The sequence below is a fragment of the Pseudorca crassidens genome, chromosome 15 (assembly GCF_039906515.1).
Source record: "Pseudorca crassidens isolate mPseCra1 chromosome 15, mPseCra1.hap1, whole genome shotgun sequence".
NCBI classification, from domain to species: Eukaryota; Metazoa; Chordata; class Mammalia; order Artiodactyla; family Delphinidae; genus Pseudorca; species Pseudorca crassidens.
The window spans coordinates 15,340,039-15,357,018 of NC_090310.1; the positions used below are offsets into that span (position 1 = coordinate 15,340,039).

General features: G+C 57.3%; 2 protein-coding genes across 7 annotated transcripts; both read left to right on the forward strand.

Moving 5' to 3' along the window:
* Window positions 1-1,901: 1,901 nt before the first annotated feature.
* On the forward strand, window positions 1,902-11,284 carry PRSS36 (serine protease 36). 5 transcript variants are annotated; one of them, XM_067706048.1, is made up of 15 exons: window positions 1,902-1,938; window positions 2,240-2,275; window positions 2,463-2,498; window positions 2,726-2,888; window positions 3,330-3,610; window positions 3,902-4,068; window positions 5,910-6,159; window positions 6,270-6,399; window positions 6,746-7,002; window positions 7,089-7,252; window positions 7,654-7,891; window positions 8,004-8,145; window positions 8,420-8,685; window positions 8,763-8,884; window positions 9,149-11,284. In XM_067706048.1, the coding sequence occupies exons 1-15, from the start codon at window positions 1,902-1,904 to the stop codon at window positions 9,425-9,427; spliced, it is 2,568 nt and encodes an 855-aa protein (XP_067562149.1). In that variant the 3' UTR covers window positions 9,428-11,284. The 5 variants fall into 5 exon arrangements, 3 of the variants coding, with proteins under 3 accessions (XP_067562149.1, XP_067562150.1, XP_067562151.1); XM_067706049.1 differs by having other exon boundaries at window positions 7,089-7,237; XM_067706050.1 differs by lacking the exon at window positions 8,763-8,884 and having other exon boundaries at window positions 8,420-8,498.
* A 1,836-nt stretch (window positions 11,285-13,120) lies between these two features.
* On the forward strand, window positions 13,121-16,886 carry PRSS8 (serine protease 8). Of its 2 annotated transcripts, XM_067706083.1 has the most exons (6): window positions 13,127-13,479; window positions 13,762-13,779; window positions 15,436-15,598; window positions 15,879-16,150; window positions 16,241-16,407; window positions 16,539-16,886. In XM_067706083.1, the coding sequence occupies exons 1-6, from the start codon at window positions 13,395-13,397 to the stop codon at window positions 16,860-16,862; spliced, it is 1,029 nt and encodes a 342-aa protein (XP_067562184.1). In that variant the 5' UTR covers window positions 13,127-13,394; the 3' UTR covers window positions 16,863-16,886. The 2 variants fall into 2 exon arrangements, with proteins under 2 accessions (XP_067562185.1, XP_067562184.1); XM_067706084.1 differs by lacking the exon at window positions 13,762-13,779 and having other exon boundaries at window positions 13,121-13,479.
* The last annotated feature ends 94 nt before the right edge of the window (window positions 16,887-16,980 follow it).

The following is a 16,980-nucleotide window of genomic DNA, read 5'->3' on the forward strand; positions in this document are numbered from 1 at the left end:
CAACAACCAGTTATTTTACCAGGAAAATGGGTTTATTCGGGAGCAACAAAGATTTGCCATTCGGGACATGCAACTATGGCAAACCACATGCAAGCCAGGTAACGCAAAGGAGAGTTAACTCTTATAGAGGAGAGGGGGAAGTTGAGAGGGGCTGTTATAAACAAAAAGTCCTTTCGAAGAAACTGGGAGTTCAAAGTATAGTGGCTTTTCACTGTCTGAGACAGTCTCTCATTGGCTGAGCTGCTGCCAGGCAGGGAAAAAATCTTTCTTCCTCCTGCTGGGGGTAGAAAAGTAGTGTCACTTCCTGCTGGAGATGCAAAGCGATGTCTCTTCCAGTTGGGAACTCTATTGACATCAAGTAGTATGTGCGTGAGAGCTCCCCCTTCTGGCCTCCCAACTCCATTTCAGTGAGGTTTCCCTTTAGTAATATTCACACCACCACGTTGACCTTCATTTCCTGCCACGGACTAGCTAAAGTTAACAAGATTATCAATCAATAGTTGGGTCTCTGTATTTGCATTTCCTCTCTCCCTGATCACTTCTCATTTTCCTTTACTCTTGCTGCCCTGCGACTGCACTTCCCAAAAAGGAAACAGCATGTAGGTTTTGCCTAGGCCTCTGTTTTCTAGGGAAACTGGACTAATAGAGTATTGTTATTATTCGCTTATGTTATTGATAAGAAAATAGATATATTTGTGTGGATACTTTTTGTTTGACCCTCCATTTCCATTCCCCACACTTCTCCATCCTGATCTGTTCCCCCAGAGGGTGACCTGTATGGACCACATCATGGGCTCCCTTGCACTCTGACTTCTGGTAGGTTTCAGATGATGGGAGGAGCTGGCAGGTGATCAGAGAGTAGGAGAAGAGTGAGATAGGGACTTTTCTTTCCCAGCTCCCTCCCTGCTGAGCCACAGGTTGATAAAGGTTGCCTTCCTCCATTGAAGGCACTCCTGTTGGCTGGCCCTCTCCTACAGCCCAGCTCTCTCTTTCCCGTTCCAGTATCTGCTCCCTCTCTTTGCCTCTTCAGGCGGGGCTCTCTGTTACTGCTAGCCCCCGGATGCTTCACCATCCCTGTCGGTTTCCCTGTTCCCTGCCTACACCTCTGTCAATAGTTCCTTCATTAAACTCTCCTCAATTCCTCTTCGAGGCACCATATTTCTTAAGTAGACTCCTACTGAATATACTGATGGGTTGAGTGACTTTCCTAAGGTCACACAGAGTAAGTGGCAAAACACCTGAGAGTACTTACGCTAACACAAAGAAGGGTGGAGTCTTTCTCGGCCTTACCAGCCTGCCCAGCCCCCTCCCAGAATCCTGTGTCCTGCCCAACCTGCCGGAATCTGTGATCCTTTTGTTGGGATGGGATCGAATTCCCTAGGGCTCCCGTCCCAGACCTGGCCAGCGACTCCAGTAACCAGAGCTGTGTGAGAAGAAAAGGCCAAGCCATTGGGGTAGCCACACCCCAAAGAGAGATGAAGTCTCAGGTGAGTCACGCCACTGAGGGGCCACTTTCTCTGTCCCAAGGGCCACTGCTGACCTGCAGCCCTGCCTCACCAAGGACCCAGAACTTTGGCCTCCCAGCCCCTGGCTGTCCTCTCCTTCCACCTTTGCGGGTTCTCCCACCCAGTAAGTGTCCTGGAGCGAGGACACCTGCCCCCAACACCCACACCGGGCCCCTAGAGACCTGAGACGCGCACAGGGCTCTGGGTGGGGACTTAGGCTCCCTACTTCCTCCTTCTAGCCCCAGATCCACTCAGATTCCCAGAGATGGGCTCCAGCCAGGGAGGGTGGGGCTGTCCCTGGGACCATCAGGAGTCACGGGCTGCCTAGGCAGACAGAGCTGTGGCAGGGAGCAGATCTTCACCCATCTCTGTGCCTCCAGCTGACTCAAATGTACCATGTCCCAGCACCTGCTTCTCCCACTTGCCATCCTTGGTAACCTCAGGGGACAGGGCATGGTTGTAAGGGGCCTGGCTTCTAACATCTGGGGAGCTGGAAAGCAGGACTCCAGGGGTCTGCCTCGGGAGTGGGGTGTCAGAGGAGGCAGGGGAGGAGGACATCAGCGAAGGTGGGAGTGAGGTGTCGGGAGGGGAAGGAATAGCATATGAGAGGAGGAGGAAAGGAGGCCTGGGTGCCATGGGGGGATGGAGTACCTGTAAAGTTTGCGGGGAGGGGGGTCAGGGAGGGCGTGTTGTGAGAATAGGTCTCCAGCCTCTTCCTGCCTCCATCTTTCCAGCCATAAGCCCCATCCCAGGAGCCTTCCAGGACTCAGGTAAGGCAGCTGGACTAGGTGAATATCACCCACAGAGGCAGAAAAGATGGGAGAGGTAGCATGGGTGCTGGCAGGGCGGCTGAGAGGGCAGGGAATTGGGGAAGAGGAAAGTAGGAAGATGGCAGCTGAGTGCTGTCAAGGGCTGGATGTCACCAATATCTTCCTCTTTTTACCCTGTGACTCCCAGCTCTCAGTCCTACCAAAGAAGAACCTGAAGATCTGGGTAAGGAAGGGTGGGGGGCTGGTCCTCAGATCTTAAAGGAGGTTAAAACTGGCTAAGCGATGAGGGAGGTGGAAATGATCAGAAACTTAGAAGTGCCCAGGTTCTCTTTGTTCCCTGTTCGGGGGCAAACTGAAGTGGATTGGGGGGTGGGGCTTTGCCCTGAGTTACCTGGGCCTCTGGCTTGGGGGACAGGGGCAGGTGATGACCTCCACGGTATCCCATTGCAGACTGCGGTCGCCCTGAGCCCTCTGCCCGAATCATGGGGGGCTCAGACTCGCAGCCGGGCACCTGGCCGTGGCAGGTGAGCCTGCATCAGGGCGGGGGCCACATCTGCGGGGGCTCCCTCATCGCCCCCTCCTGGGTCCTCTCGGCCGCTCACTGTTTCGTGACGTGAGTATTCGCCCACGTCCAGCCCCTTTCTTTCAAAAGCCAAGCCCGCCCCGCAGCTGAGTCCCGCGGACTCAAGGCTAAATTGAAGCCCAGCTACCCCCGCCTCCCCGCCCTCCTGAAGCTAAGTGCTCTGCGGGGTATCCAGGTTCGGAGTGTGGTGAGGCCGCCAGCAGACTCCGCCCACCACTCCACCAAATATCCGGGTCTGAATTCCACCTTTCCAAAGCCCCCCATCAAGCACCTCCAAATCGCAACCGCTCCTCCCCCTTTCAGCAGTCTGTCTCAACCTCGATCGCCCCAGCCCCGAATCTGGATCGGATTCCGCCCCTCCTGGCTTCCCGCTGACCCCCCCTTCTCCCTGGTTCCAAGCCCCCAGCCCCACGAGGCCTGCCCCCTCCATGCGGTTCACCTAACCCCACCCCGGCCTTGGCCTTGGCTTAGGAATGGGACCTTGGAGCCCGCGGCCGAGTGGTCGGTAGTGCTGGGCGTGCACTCCTATGACGGACCCCTGGACGGCGCGCACGTCCGCTCAGTGGCCGCCATCCTGGTACCGGACAACTACAGCGGCGTGGAAAGTGGTGCCGACGTGGCCCTGCTGCGCCTGGCCTCTCCCGCCAGGCTGGGCCCCACCGTGCGGCCCGTCTGCCTGCCCCGCGCCTCGCACCGCTTCGCTCACGGCACCGCCTGCTGGGCCACGGGCTGGGGGGACGTCCAGGAGGCCGGTGAGTGGGGCGGGGGCGGGGGGGGGCGTCTCAGGAGGTGGGTTATTGGCGAGGTGGAGGCTACCAGGTGGGGCCGCAGGGCAGCCCGCACTGGGCGCTTGATGGGGCCGTTCCTGAGATGAGGCTGTAGGAAGAAGAACAGAGAGGAGTGGGAGGGGACATTGGTTTGGGATGTGGTGGGCGCAGAGACAAAGATGTCCAGGAGGCAGCTGGAGGGGACCAAGCTGAGCCCTGGGGAACAGGGGGCTGCATTCCTGACTCACAGCATTTCTTCTCTGGTTCTGCCCACAGACCCCCTGCCTCTCCCCTGGGTGCTACAAGAAGTGGAGCTAAGGGTGCTGGGAGAAGCTGCCTGTCAGTGTCTCTACAGCCGGCCTGGTCCCTTCAATCTCACTTTCCAGCTATTGCCAGGGATGCTGTGTGCTGGCTACCCAGAGGGCCGCAAGGACACCTGCCAGGTGAGGGGAGGCCCCTGCACCTGCCTGAAGGGCCAGGCAGAGCCCTCACCAATAGGAAGCAGTATGATTAATAGACAAATCCCATCTCGCTCATATTTCTGAACCTCATCTGCAAAAAGAGGGCAAGATTGCCAGTGGATGGGATTGATGTGAAGATTACAAATGGACAGAACTTGGGGCTCAACAAATGGGCACTGTTATCGATGGCAGTGTAGCGCAGTGGTCACATGCCAGACTCTGGAGTGTTATCCTGGTTAGAAGCTCAGTGCCACCACTTATTAGCTGTATAGCCTTGGCCAAGTTATTTGACCTCTCTCTGTGCAGATTTTCTCATCTGGAAGATGGGGATGATAGTGTTACTTGTCTGGAGGTTATGATGATTAAATAAATCATCATATGATTTATTAATCATTATGATAACTAAATAAATTTGTACATGTAAAAAACATTTAGAACAGTGCCTGGTCCTTAGTAAGAGCTAAATAAGTATTAGCTATTATTATTACTATTATTATTATCATTATATTATTATCCCATATCCTAGCCTATAGCACAGCACCTATTACTTAGTAGATACTCAACAAATAGTTATTTTTTAAAATGAATTAATCCTGGGCTTCCCTGGTGGCGCAGTGGTTGAGAGTCCGCCTGCCGATGCAGGGGACACGGGTTCGTACCCCGGTCCTGTGTGTCCGGAGCCTGTGCTCCGCAACGGGAGAGGCCACAACAGTGAGAGGCCCGCGTAACCCAAAAAAAAAAAAAAAAAAAAACAGCTCCTATAAAAAAAAAAAAATGAATTAATCCTTCACAGAAGGGAATTTTCCAGATAACCTGCTGAAGGCCAAAACATGATATATTTTAACCATTTTCCCCAGAAATGTTCCTCCAATGGCACAGAGCTTTGAGGGCACTCAAGCATGCATGGTGGTGACGGGGATTCAGGCTAGATGGTTTTCAGGGTCCTTCCCAGTTATGAAGTTCCAGGACCTAGGGACATAATCCCTGCCTTCTTGAACAGGACTGCCAACAATTCAACTTCCTCTAGACCAGTGCTGTCGAATAAAACTTCCTATGATGATGGAAATCTTTTCTATCTGCACTGTCTGATATGATAGTCACTAGCCACGCTGGCTATTGCACATTTGAAAGGTGGCTAGTGTGATCAAGGAATTGAATTTTAATTTTATTTAATTCAAATAGCCACATGGGGCTAGTGTCTACCATATTGGACAGCACAATTCTAGATGATTCTGCACCTTCTTTGTAACCCTCCTGGGGTCACAGAGGTGCCTAACCTGGAATATAGTGATATCTTAGGGACAATGCCCCGGCATTAAATGGCCCCAGAACCCTTGTTTTACTGTCTGTTCCTTGTAGTTCTTCCTCCTTACTTGCCTTCAAACTGTCCCTTCTTGCTGCTTTTCTAATAGCCTATTTCCAACAGACTTGTCCTCCTGAATGCTGGCATCTCTGATTTACTTTAACAATTTAACAAGGAATTCTAACAACTTAGAAATCAAAGACAGCGTTTGTTTGAACTATTTATTGAACAAGAGTCATTGGCTCTGAGTGAGACCTGCAGGCCTCTCTGGCATGGCCTTTAATGCGTTAGCTTGGTGCTCCTGGCTTTGACTGCTCATCAGCCTTTCTACTTTACAAGGCTTTCTTCTGTTTAGAGTTGTAGGGGTTACAGAGGACAAGGCACAGCCAACAAATGTTTCTAGGAGAAGGTGGCTGTATGTAGGGCCAACCAGAAGAGGTGTAGAACCTTTGCGAGGTGGTCCGGTATAAGCGGGTGGGTCTCTGGGCTGATCCCGTGACACTAAGTCATCTATCATCAGGGAGACTCTGGGGGGCCCCTGGTCTGCAAGGAAGGTGGCCGATGGTTCCAGGCGGGAATCACCAGCTTTGGCTTTGGCTGTGGACGGAGGAACCGCCCCGGAGTCTTCACTGCTGTGGCTCCCTATGAGGCATGGATAAGGGAACAGGTGTTGGGCTCAGAGCCTGGCCCTGCCTTTCCCACCCAGTCCCCGGAGCTCCAGTCAGGTCTCCCCGAGCCCACGGATGAGAACTGTACCATCGCCCTGCCAGGTGAGGGGGTGCAGGACACCTGGATGTCAGCTGGATCTGGGAGATTTGAGTTCAGGTGGAAATTGCCTGGGGTTCAGGAAGCCCCCTCACTCAGGCCTCTCACCCCTCAGAGTGCGGGAAGGCCCCAAGGCCAGGGGCCTGGCCCTGGGAAGCCCAGGTGATGGTCCCAGGATCCAGACCCTGCTATGGGGCACTGGTGTCTGAAAGCTGGGTCTTGGCACCTGCCAGCTGCTTTCCAGGGTGAGTGAAAACCCAGTCTCAGGCAGATTCTTGCCCCTTCCCCCATCAGTCTGAGACACTATCTAACTGGCCCAGCCCTTCCCCTGGGTAGGATAGGGGTAGGGGAGTGGGGTGCCATTGGGAGGTGTATGATCCAGCTCAAAAATCCGGGTCCTAGTCTCTCTGGGGCGAATAGAAGGGTAATACGAATTCGACCCAGGATTGGGGTGGGGGGGTGTCTGAGTGCACAGGTCTCAGGTCCGGGATGCAGAATCCTGCCTGGAGATACAGAGTCTAAGCCACGGGTGGAGGTTTAGACGTGAGCATGTGGGATCCAGCCCACGTCCCCAGTCTCCCCATCCCGCAGCCGCATCAGCTCAGACCTCCCACCCCGCGACCTGGACCACTGGCGCGTGATGCTGCCCTCGCGCCCGCGCGCGGAGCGGGTGGCACGCCTCGTGCCGCACGAGAACGCCTCGTGGGACGACGCCTCGAACCTGGCGCTGCTGCAGCTGCGCGCGCCCGTGAACCTGAGCGTGGCCCCGCGGCCAGTGTGCCTACCCCACCCAGAACACTATTTCCTGCCCGGGAGCCGCTGCCGCCTGGCTCGCTGGGGCCACACGGGTGAGCAGGGACCCGGCTCGGGCCGGGCGGGGCGGAGCCGGGGCCGGACACCACCGCAGCGCAGGCCTCCTCCCTTTCTCTTCCAGAACCAGTGCCCGGAGCCGGTTCGCTGCTTGAGGCGGAGCTGTTGGGCGCCTGGTGGTGTCATTGCCTGTATGGCCGCCAGGGGGAGTCAGTGCCGCCACCGGGAGAGCCGCCTCTAGCTCTCTGCCCCGCCTACCAGGAGGAGGAGGTGGCGGGCCGCTGCTGGGTGAGCGGCGGCGGGGAGGGGCCCATGGGTCTAAGTAGGAGGGAGGGGCAGACTGGGGGCGGGGCCTGAGAGAGACAGGAACTGGGCTCCGTGATCTGGGGACGGAGGCGGGGTTAAGGCGGGGCCAGAACGCGCTAGGGGCGAAGCTTGGCCCAGAAGGACTTTGGGGAGGGGCCCCGAGACCCGCCGGGCCTTTTCGCTACCTCTAGGTTTAAAGAGAATCCTAAAGTGAGGGCCGACTTATTACACAGATCTGTGTTGGAGCCTGGCTTGGAGGAGGTGGGATTTGTTTATCCGAGTACGCGAGAGTGTGGAGTCTAGGAAAGCCCCAGGACTTTGGCATCCTCTCATCAACTGGCACACACCTAGAGGCTGGTAACACACACACTCTCTCGCTGCAGAACTACTCTCATTGGAGCCTTCTATGCCGGGAAGAGGGGACCTGGTTCCTGGCTGGAATCAGAGACTTACCCAGTGACTGCCTGCGTCCCAGAGCCTTCTATCCGCTGCAGACCCACGGCCCATGGATCAGCCATGTGACTCGGGGAGCCTACCTGGAGGACCAGTTGTCCTGGGACTGGGGCCCTGAGGGGGAGGAGACTGAGACACAAACTTGTCCCCCTCACACAGAGCATGGCGGTGAGGAGGTGCCTTTGGGGCTTAGGGGCTCCTGGGAGTGCTTAGATCCATGGTAGGGGCTTTGCGGGTCAGCTGTTGGGCCCCCACTGAGGGAGTCGCCTCCTCTCTCTAGCCTGTGGACTGCGGCCAGAGCCGGCTCTGACGGGGGGCCTGTGGCCCTGGCTGGCAGAGGTGCATGTAGCTGGAGAGCGAGTCTGCACTGGGATCCTCGTGGCCCCAGGCTGGGTCCTGGCAGCCACTCACTGTATCCTCAGGTGGGTCTCACCCATCTCCCTGGCAAGAGGGAAAAATTGGAAGATGGGCCAAAGGACTCTTTCAGTAGAGGTTTGTTCTCCCTTTAGGGCTTTTATAGCACAGGGTAATTGCTGCGACATGTTTTGAGACAAAGAGAGATTTGGAAGGAGGAATAATGAATGAAGGAGTTAGTGGAATGACCCTGGAGATTCATTCCACCCTTTCCCCTGGACTGGGAAGGACTTTATCAGCAATGAGGGGAACAGGAAATGACACTGGACCTTGTTCCAACAGGCTGGGCTCTACAACAGTGCCTTATATTGAAGTGTACCTGGGCCGGGCTGGGGCCAGCCCCCTCCCACAGAGTCACCAGGTATCCCGGCTGGTCATCAGCATCCGCCTGCCCCGGCACCTGGGACTTCGGCCCCCCCTGGCCCTCCTGGAGCTGAGCTCCCGGGTGGAGCCCTCCCCATCAGCCTTGCCCATCTGCCTTCACCCAGGGGGTACTCCCCTGGGGGCCAGCTGCTGGGTGCTGGGCTGGAAGGACCCCCAGGACCGAGGTGAGAGCCCTGGGTCCTGGGGGTGAGAAGTGGCTGGATACCAGAATCCCTGGGACAACCTTCCTTCCTCTCTCTAGTCCCTGTGGCTGCTGCTGTCTCCATCTTGACACCACGACTCTGTCACTGCCTCTATCAGGGCATTCTGCCCCCTGGAACTCTCTGTGTCCTGTATGCAGAGGGGCAGGAGGACAGGTGTGAGGTACGGAGCCTGGGTATCCTGGTCCAGGCAGGGGAGAGGCAGTGCTGGGCAGCTGGACACCAGGGAGAGGGCAGGGTTGGAATTCTTGGGTGCTGGGTCTCAGATAGGAAGAAGCAGTGCTTCTTGGCTGAACCTTGAGAGAGACCAGGGGCCAAGATGCCTGAGGATGGAGGCAAGCTGTGCTTTGTGGCTGGGCCCTAGAAGGTGCAGGGGACCAGGAGGAAAGGGTAAGAGACCCTTTTGGTCTTGGCTCTGATGCTGCAGGTGACCTCAGCACCTCCGCTCCTGTGCCAGACTGAGGAAGGCTCTTGGGTCCTCGTGGGCATGGCTATTCGAGGCAGCAGGGACCTATTTGCCGCCATCGGACCCGAAGAGACCTGGATCTCCCAGACAGTGGGGGAGGCGCATTTCCTGCTCCCCAGTGGCTTCCCCCACTGGCTCCCAGAAGGCGGCGACCTCTGTCCCCCTGACATGGCCAGGGCCTCAGGTTCCCCTCGAGCTGCTCTCTTCCTGCTGCTACTGACCCTCCTGATCCAGGGCTGAGGGGGCCTGGGTCCCTGGGCCACCTCCCCTTCACCTCCCCCACCCCCTCCAGCTCTCTACTTCCTACCTGGTGGGGCTGGAATGTGGCCCAACCGGCTCTGTTCCCTTACCCAGAACCTCCTGAGTGCCACACCCACCTAGACTGCAGCGGCTTCAGACAATTGGGCCTCAGTGCCCAGCTATTTTGGGCCCTGGCATGCTTGAGGGCAGGGGGAGCCAGTGGACCACAAAAGTGTAAACAGAGACATGCGTGGCTTTGTGGCATTGCTGGGGGCAGGCTGAGGGACGGGGGGTGGGGGTGGGGGGGTGGGGGGGGAGGGGGAAGCCCCAGGGAGCGGGCCTCTCCCTCCTGGGCCTCTGTGAGTCAGGCCTTGGGCTCCCAGAAAATGTATCCCTGATAATGTGGCATCTGTCCCTCATTCCTGCCCCAGGGCGGGGGAGGTCGAGTGGCCAGCTGGGTGTGTGTTACCTCCCCAGTGGAATCAGCATCCCCAGCACACACCTGCTGGACACCTCAGCCCTAGCTCTCTTGGACCCTGCTGCCCCTCCCCCCAGAGCAAGAAGGACTGAGGGTGAGGGTCAGAGGAAGGGTCCAGGAGTCTGGGAATCCAGGGTCTGTCTGCCATATCCTGTACCTGCACGGAGCCTCCCCCGTACACATACCCTGATGAATGGTGCCCCAGAGTGTTCACCTCCAGTGTCCCCAGTACACACACATGACACTTGTACCGTTCAAGGGTCCACGACATCCTGCCCAGTGCCCCCAGGGTTTGGGCCCCATCAAGAGTCCCCTGTATGTACATCTCACTACCTCCGCCCACCCCCACTTACCAGTGCACCTCCCTGCATTCATTCAACCACGTTCCCTGCTAATTGCTAAGTCCCGGCACAGCTCGGGCCTTGACAAGCCCATGAAGTGCTCCCAACGTGGGGGGGAACACATGGACTGGGGATCAGGAACAAGTCATAGAGGAGGTTCTAGCAAAGAATAAGGGCAAAAGGGAGACCCATCCGGGGCAGGAGGGGTGCTTGGGGTGGAAACCAGCCGCTGAGGGTGGCAGAGGGGTCACCTCTGGGGCTGGGGTCACCGTCCCTGAGTTGAGTAGGCAGAAGGTTGGGGAGGGGAGACCTTACAGGGAAGCTGGAAGTTCTTGGGAGATTGAGAAGATGGGCAGAGGTTCTTAAAGGCCCTGGCTAATCGTTTTGTGTTTTTTTTTCTTTGGCCGCACTGCATGGCATGCAGGATCTTAGTTCCCTGACCAGGGATCGAACCCCTGCCCCCTGCAGTGGAACACACAGTCCTAGCCACTGGACAGCCAGGGAGAGAATATTCTGCATCTATATCTCCACAGGGACATACACCCCTGCCTGCTCTCCATAAGGCAGGAGATAGATGGTCCCCAGGCTGAGTAGCTGGAGTTTGTCCCCTCTGGGCAGATACTCCAAGATGAAGAGGAGGAGGAGCTAAGCCCCCACCCAGATAAGAGACCATGTATTTCTCATTCTCGAGGTCAAGGAAACCTTCCCGACTCTACATGCGCAGAAAGGCTCCTCAGAGGTCAAAAAGGAGGGGGTGCCACCCCACAGTAAGTGATGCCAACCTATCCATAGATCTCTTTGCTAGAATCCATCTTGGCTAAGAGTTGCTCACGCACACGTGGGAGGACCCTGAGGTAAACCAAGTACGGACTCAGAGGCAGAGAAAGCAAGATGATTGGCCAAAGGAAACCTGGAAGAAATGCCCCATATAAGTGATTCAAACTACCCAGGAGCACGCAACTCTCTCTCTGAGTCCACCTGTGTGTCTATCCACACATACCCTTTTTCCTCCTAATAAACACTTTACTTGTTTCACTACTTTCCGTCTCTTTGTGGAAATTCATTTCTACACAGCTGACGGGACAGGGCCTTGTCACTGGCCACTCGTCCTCTGGTGGTCTAGTGGCTAGGATTCAGCGCTCTCACTGCCACGGCCTGACTTCCGTCTCTGGCCAGAGAACGGAAATCCTGCTTCAAGCCACTGCAGGCCGAGGCCACCCAAGATCACCCATGCCCAGTCAGTCACTTGTATGTCATCCCCCACAAACATTTAATATACCCTGTCCTCTACCCAAACCCACCCACAGTGTCCAGGGTCTTCCCCCTCCACCCCAGCTTAGACCCCTTCCTGAGTCAGTCTTTTTTTTTTTTAATAAATTTATTTACTTACTTATTTATGGCTGCGTTGGGTCTTCGTTGCTGCGCGCGGCTTTTTTCTAATAGCATTGAGCGGGGACTACTCTTCGTTGAGGTGTGCGGGCTACTCATTGCGGTGCTTCTCTTGTTGTAGAGCACGGGCTCTAGGCGCGGGCTTCAGTAGTTGTGGTTCGCGGGCTCTAGAGCGCAGGCTCAGTAGTTGTGGCTCACGGGCTGTAGAGTGCGGGCTCAGTAGTTGTGGCGCACGGGCTTAGTTGCTCCGCGGCACATGGGATCTTCCCGGACCAGGGCTCGAGTCCGTGTCTCCTGCATTGGCAGGTGGATTCTTAACCACTGCACCACCAGGGAAGTCCCCCGAGTCAGTTTTGTCCCCTTTCCCATTACAGGAATTCCCTGCCCTCCAGCCTAGGCCCTGAAGTCCTGGCTCAGAGGTCCAGACACCTAGTCTTATGGAAGGTAGGTGGACAAGTGGGGCTCTGTATTTCTAAAGCTTGAAGCCAACACACTTTCCCAATTGCCCAGATTCATACACTCACAGAGGAGGCTCCTGACCCCCAACCCAGGCACATGGGCCTCCTTTCCCTGAACCTAGGTCACCTGCGCCCTCCTTCTGAGGACGATTCACCTGGACCACCCTTCCCCATCTTTGCCTTGTTAACAGCTTTTCATAATCCCTTTAGGTCTCAGTTCTAAAGGCACCTCCTTGAGGAGCCCTTCTTGATTCCAGCCTAGGTCACGCTCCTGTAAGTGGCTCCCAGAGCCCGCATTCTTCTTTCTCCATCACAGTTCGTAGCTTGAAATTATTCCGTAATTGTTTGTGTCATTTTATGATTCAAGTCTGTCACCGCAACTTCACCATGAGCTCAGGGAAGGCAGGGACAGTGTCCACTTTGTCTCCTGTGCCTGGAACATATTAGGCGCTCAGTAAGTATTTGTGGAATGATTAGCACCACCAGACACGCGCACCACACCTCACCACGTGAAGATGAGGCTGCAGGCTCCACAGAAGGACCTGAAAAGGCCCCAGCCCGGGGGCAGACCTGGCTGTCCGGGGCTCAGATGCCAGGCCTCAGGCGGAACGGAGGGAGAAGCAGCTGGTAACACAGGCCGGGCCGGGCCCTGGGGGCATAACTGGTCATGGAGACCTGAAAGACCTGGGACCTAGAGCCGCTGGGTCTGGAATCCAGCCATCCGGGTTTCCAGCCCTGCCTGGGGCTGCTCAGCCCAACCCCCCCCACCCCCCTCGCCCCCTCCAACACACACAGCCTGGGGTCTGAGAGGACTCAGGACTCAGCCCAACCCCCCCACCCCCCTCGCCCCCCCCAACACACACAGCCTAGGGGTCTGAGAGGACTCAGGACTCCACCCAACCCCCCTACCCCTCTCGCCACACACACACACACACACACACACACACACACACACACAGGGTCTGAGAGGACTCAGGACTTTGGCAACAAGAGAGGCTGGCTGAGCTGATCAGGGAGGGCGGGACCAGGGGAGGGGCCGGCAGGTAGGTGCCCTTTCCCAGGAGCTGCCACTTCGGAAGGAAGATCTACTGTGTACCCAGGCCGGGCTGGAGACGCGTCTTCACTGCCGGCTGCGGAGACCCTGGCGTTTACTCTGTGCCCGCTGCCTGCCTTCGAAGCCGCCTTGGACACCTGCTCCCGCTTCCCTCTGGTTCTGACACCTGGATCTTGCCTTTGAACCCCAGCCTGAGGTCCCTTCCTTTGGGTGCCTGGTGTCTTCCCAGGGCCCCTGGTCCTGGGTCATGGCCCAGAGGGCAGGGCTGGGGCCTAGGTGGTTGGAGGCTCTGGCCACTCTGCTTTTGCTTGGATTATTCCGGAATGAGATGGGTGAGCGTGTGGGGGTGGGGAGTGTGGAGCACGGGGGGGGGGGGGGGAGGGGGGAGGGGGCGGCCAGTAGTGCACTGGGGCCGAGGGTATAACCCTTTTCTGGGGCACATCCCTTATTCTGGGCTCAAGAACCCCCAGCTTCAGCCTCCCTGGCTCTTGGCCTCTCCCCTCAGCTTTGGCTTCCTGGGGGGGGGGGCAGCCCTCTGGAGAAGCAGGAGGTAAGGGGGCGTCTGGGCACTTGAGACTTCCCGGCTTACCCTCCCTCTTTCTCTTTCCCTCCAGGAGCCGTTGGGGCTGAAGGTGAGGCTCGCCGGGGAAGTGGGGGGAGGGGAAGGGGAGGGGGAGGTGCCACGGGTTCAGATTTCCTTGGGGCGTTTGAGTGCCTGACCTTCTCTGCAAGGCCGTCTCTTTCACTCCTGTTGTCTTATTTGGGTCCCCCAATAGCTCTGGGAGGCGAGGATTACAGCCCTCGTTCTTTGGATTAAGAAACTGAGGGGCAGAGAAATAACTTGCCCGACGGCACACAGCCAGTAAGTGGCAGAGCTGGGATTTAAACCCAGGTCTGACTCCAAACGTGGGTTGTTTTGAGGGAAACAAACCAAGGATCCGTCTCCTTGGCAATCCCGGCTTCACCATGTACTGGCTGTGTCTCGAATGCCAGTTCCCTCACCTCTGAAATGAAGTTGAGGGAGTTCCCTTGGGGTCCACTGGTTGGGACTCCGAACTTTCACTGCCGAGGGCCCCTGGGTTGGGGAACTAGGATCCCACAGGCCGTGCGGTGCGGCAAAAATAAAATAAAATGAAGTTGATTCTGGGAATTCCCTGGTGGTCCAGTGGTTCAGACTCTGTGTTTCCAATGCAGGGAGCACGGGTTCGATCCCTGGTCACGGAACTAAGGTCCCGCATGCCATACAGTGCGGCCAAAAACAAAAAATTTTTTTTAAAAATGAAGTTGATTCTGTCTGTCTCCTGGGGCTGCAATGAAGAGTCTGGAAGATTAAGGAAGTGAAAGCCCCTTTGGGGCCCGGCATTGCTTGAACTGCTGGTCTCTATTGTCCTTTTTACAAGGAGAGGGGGAGGAGCCTCACTGGGCGGTTTTCCCTGCTTCTGAGCAGGTGACTTTGTGAAGGGCACTTGGGTCCTGCTCCAAACAGCGGCCTCTGCGGGGGTGGGGCTGTCCTGGAAACTAGACATTCACACCCTGGGAGCCCGGCTGTTCCGTTCGTTTGTTCAACACACATCCACGACTCCATCCGTGTGCCCAGCCCTGTGCTGGGTGCTGGGGACATAGGGATCTGCCCTCGTCCCTGCCCCTAGGGAACGCCCAGGTTGGCTGGTTGAAGCAGACACGTCATAATGCGGAACAGCCACGTCTGGGAAGCACGGACCTCGGGAGCTCCGAAGTCGCCTCACTCAGCCAGCAGGGTCAGGGCAGGCTACAGAGGGACTGAGAATTTGAACCATCTCCATAGGCAGATAGCAGTTTGCTGAGCGAAGTAGGGATGAGGAAAGGTATTCTAGGCAGGGTGACCTGAATAGGCCAAGGTCTGGAGGTGAACAAGTGTGTGGCCCGCTGTGACAGGGTGTGCAGGGGATGGCTGTGCCATGGAAGGTCTGGAGTCTCGTAAAGGCAGTGCGGGCCAGGGAAGGATTTAAGCGGGGGTATGACCTGGCCAGATTTGTAAGGAGTGGAGCAGATGGAAGGCAGGAAAGCCGGTGAGGACAGAAGCTGGATGAGACCTTAATTAGGCACTGGGTTGAGGGTAGCGGGGGCGGGCAGATCTGACCGTGACTGGTGAGCCATGGGATGGGGACACAGGGTGGCTGATTTCTGTGAACTCACTCCCCAAGCTCCAAACCAGACCTCCTGGGCTATGTCGGGAGTGGCAGGGTCGAGGATGTGGTTTGGGGGACCCTGAGGACCTGACCCCCTCCCTTCCTTTCCTCCCTGGGCAGCCTCCTGCGGCGTGGTCCACCAAGCACGTATCACAGGTGGTAGCGATTCAGCCCACGGCCAGTGGCCCTGGCAGGTCAGCATCAGCTACAACGGCGCCCACGCGTGTGGCGGCTCTCTCCTGTCTGAGCAGTGGGTGCTGTCGGCTGCTCACTGCTTCCCAAGGTACCAGCTGGGTAGGGGGCAGGGCGGGGAAGTCAAAAGTGGGCTGGAGGTCAAAGTTCAAGGATCAGTGTGGGTCAGAGGTTGGAGGTTCTTGGGTTGTATCTAGGGATATCAATAAAGTCTGTAAGGATCCGTCAGGAGTGAAGGCCAGAGGTCACAGGTCACAGGATAAAACTAGGATGCAGGGTGGACTCTGAAAGGTCAGGAACTGAGGTTGGACGCCACAAGGCAACAGGGATCCCGGTCTCTCGGGTCCCAGCCTTCGCCCCTCTGCCTGCAGGGAGCACCGCACAGAGGACTACGAGGTAAAGCTGGGGGCCCACAAGCTGAACTACTACAGCTCTGACACCGAGGTCCGCACGGTGGCGCAGGTCATTTCCCACCCCAGCTACCTCCAGGAGGGCTCCATGGGTGACATTGCGCTCCTCCAGCTCAAACACTCTGTCACCTTCTCTCGCTACATCCGGCCCATCTGCCTCCCCGCAGCCAACGCCTCCTTCCCCAATGGTCTCCAGTGCACTGTCACGGGATGGGGCCACGTGGCCCCCTCAGGTGAGGGTGAAGTGGGCGCTGATGTCTAGGGGCACGGAGGGAGCCGACGCAGGGTAGGAGGCCCTGGGTAAGCATCTTTTGCCCCCACAGTGAGCCTCCCGGCCCCCAAGACGCTGCAGCAACTTGAGGTGCCACTGATCAGTCGCGAGACCTGTAACTGCCTGTACAATATCAACGCCAAGCCCGAGGAGCCCCACTTTATCCAGCAGGACATGGTGTGTGCTGGCTATGTGAAAGGGGGCAAGGACGCCTGCCAGGTACACGCGGGGGGTCCGGAGAGAAGATGAGACAGGCGTGTCTTGGGAGATGAGGGCTCAGTGGGGCTGGCACGGATGGTTGGAGGCCTGGGGGCTGGTCCTGACAGCTGCTGTATGGATTTTCTCCTCAGGGTGACTCTGGGGGCCCACTCTCCTGCCCAGTGGGGGGCCGCTGGTACGTGGCAGGCATCGTAAGCTGGGGTGATGCCTGTGGGGCCCCCAACAGGCCTGGTGTGTATACTCTGACCTCCAGCTATGCCTCCTGGATTCACCACAAAGTGGCAGAGCTCCAGCCTCAGGTGGTGCCCCAAATCCAGGAGTCCCAGCCTGATGGCAACCTCTGCAGCAACTACGGGGCCTTCAACCCTGCCCCAGCCCCAGGCTTGGTGGGACCCCTCCTTCTGCTGCCACTAGGCCTGACCCTGGGCCTCCTCCGCCCACAGCACGACCACTGAGCTACTCACCCTGGGAGCTGACTTGCTTCCGGGACCTCCACAACACACCCAAGGGCACACGCCTGCTCCCAGGATGCCTGACTTTGAGCCACTCCTTCCTCCCAGGACCCTGTGGGAG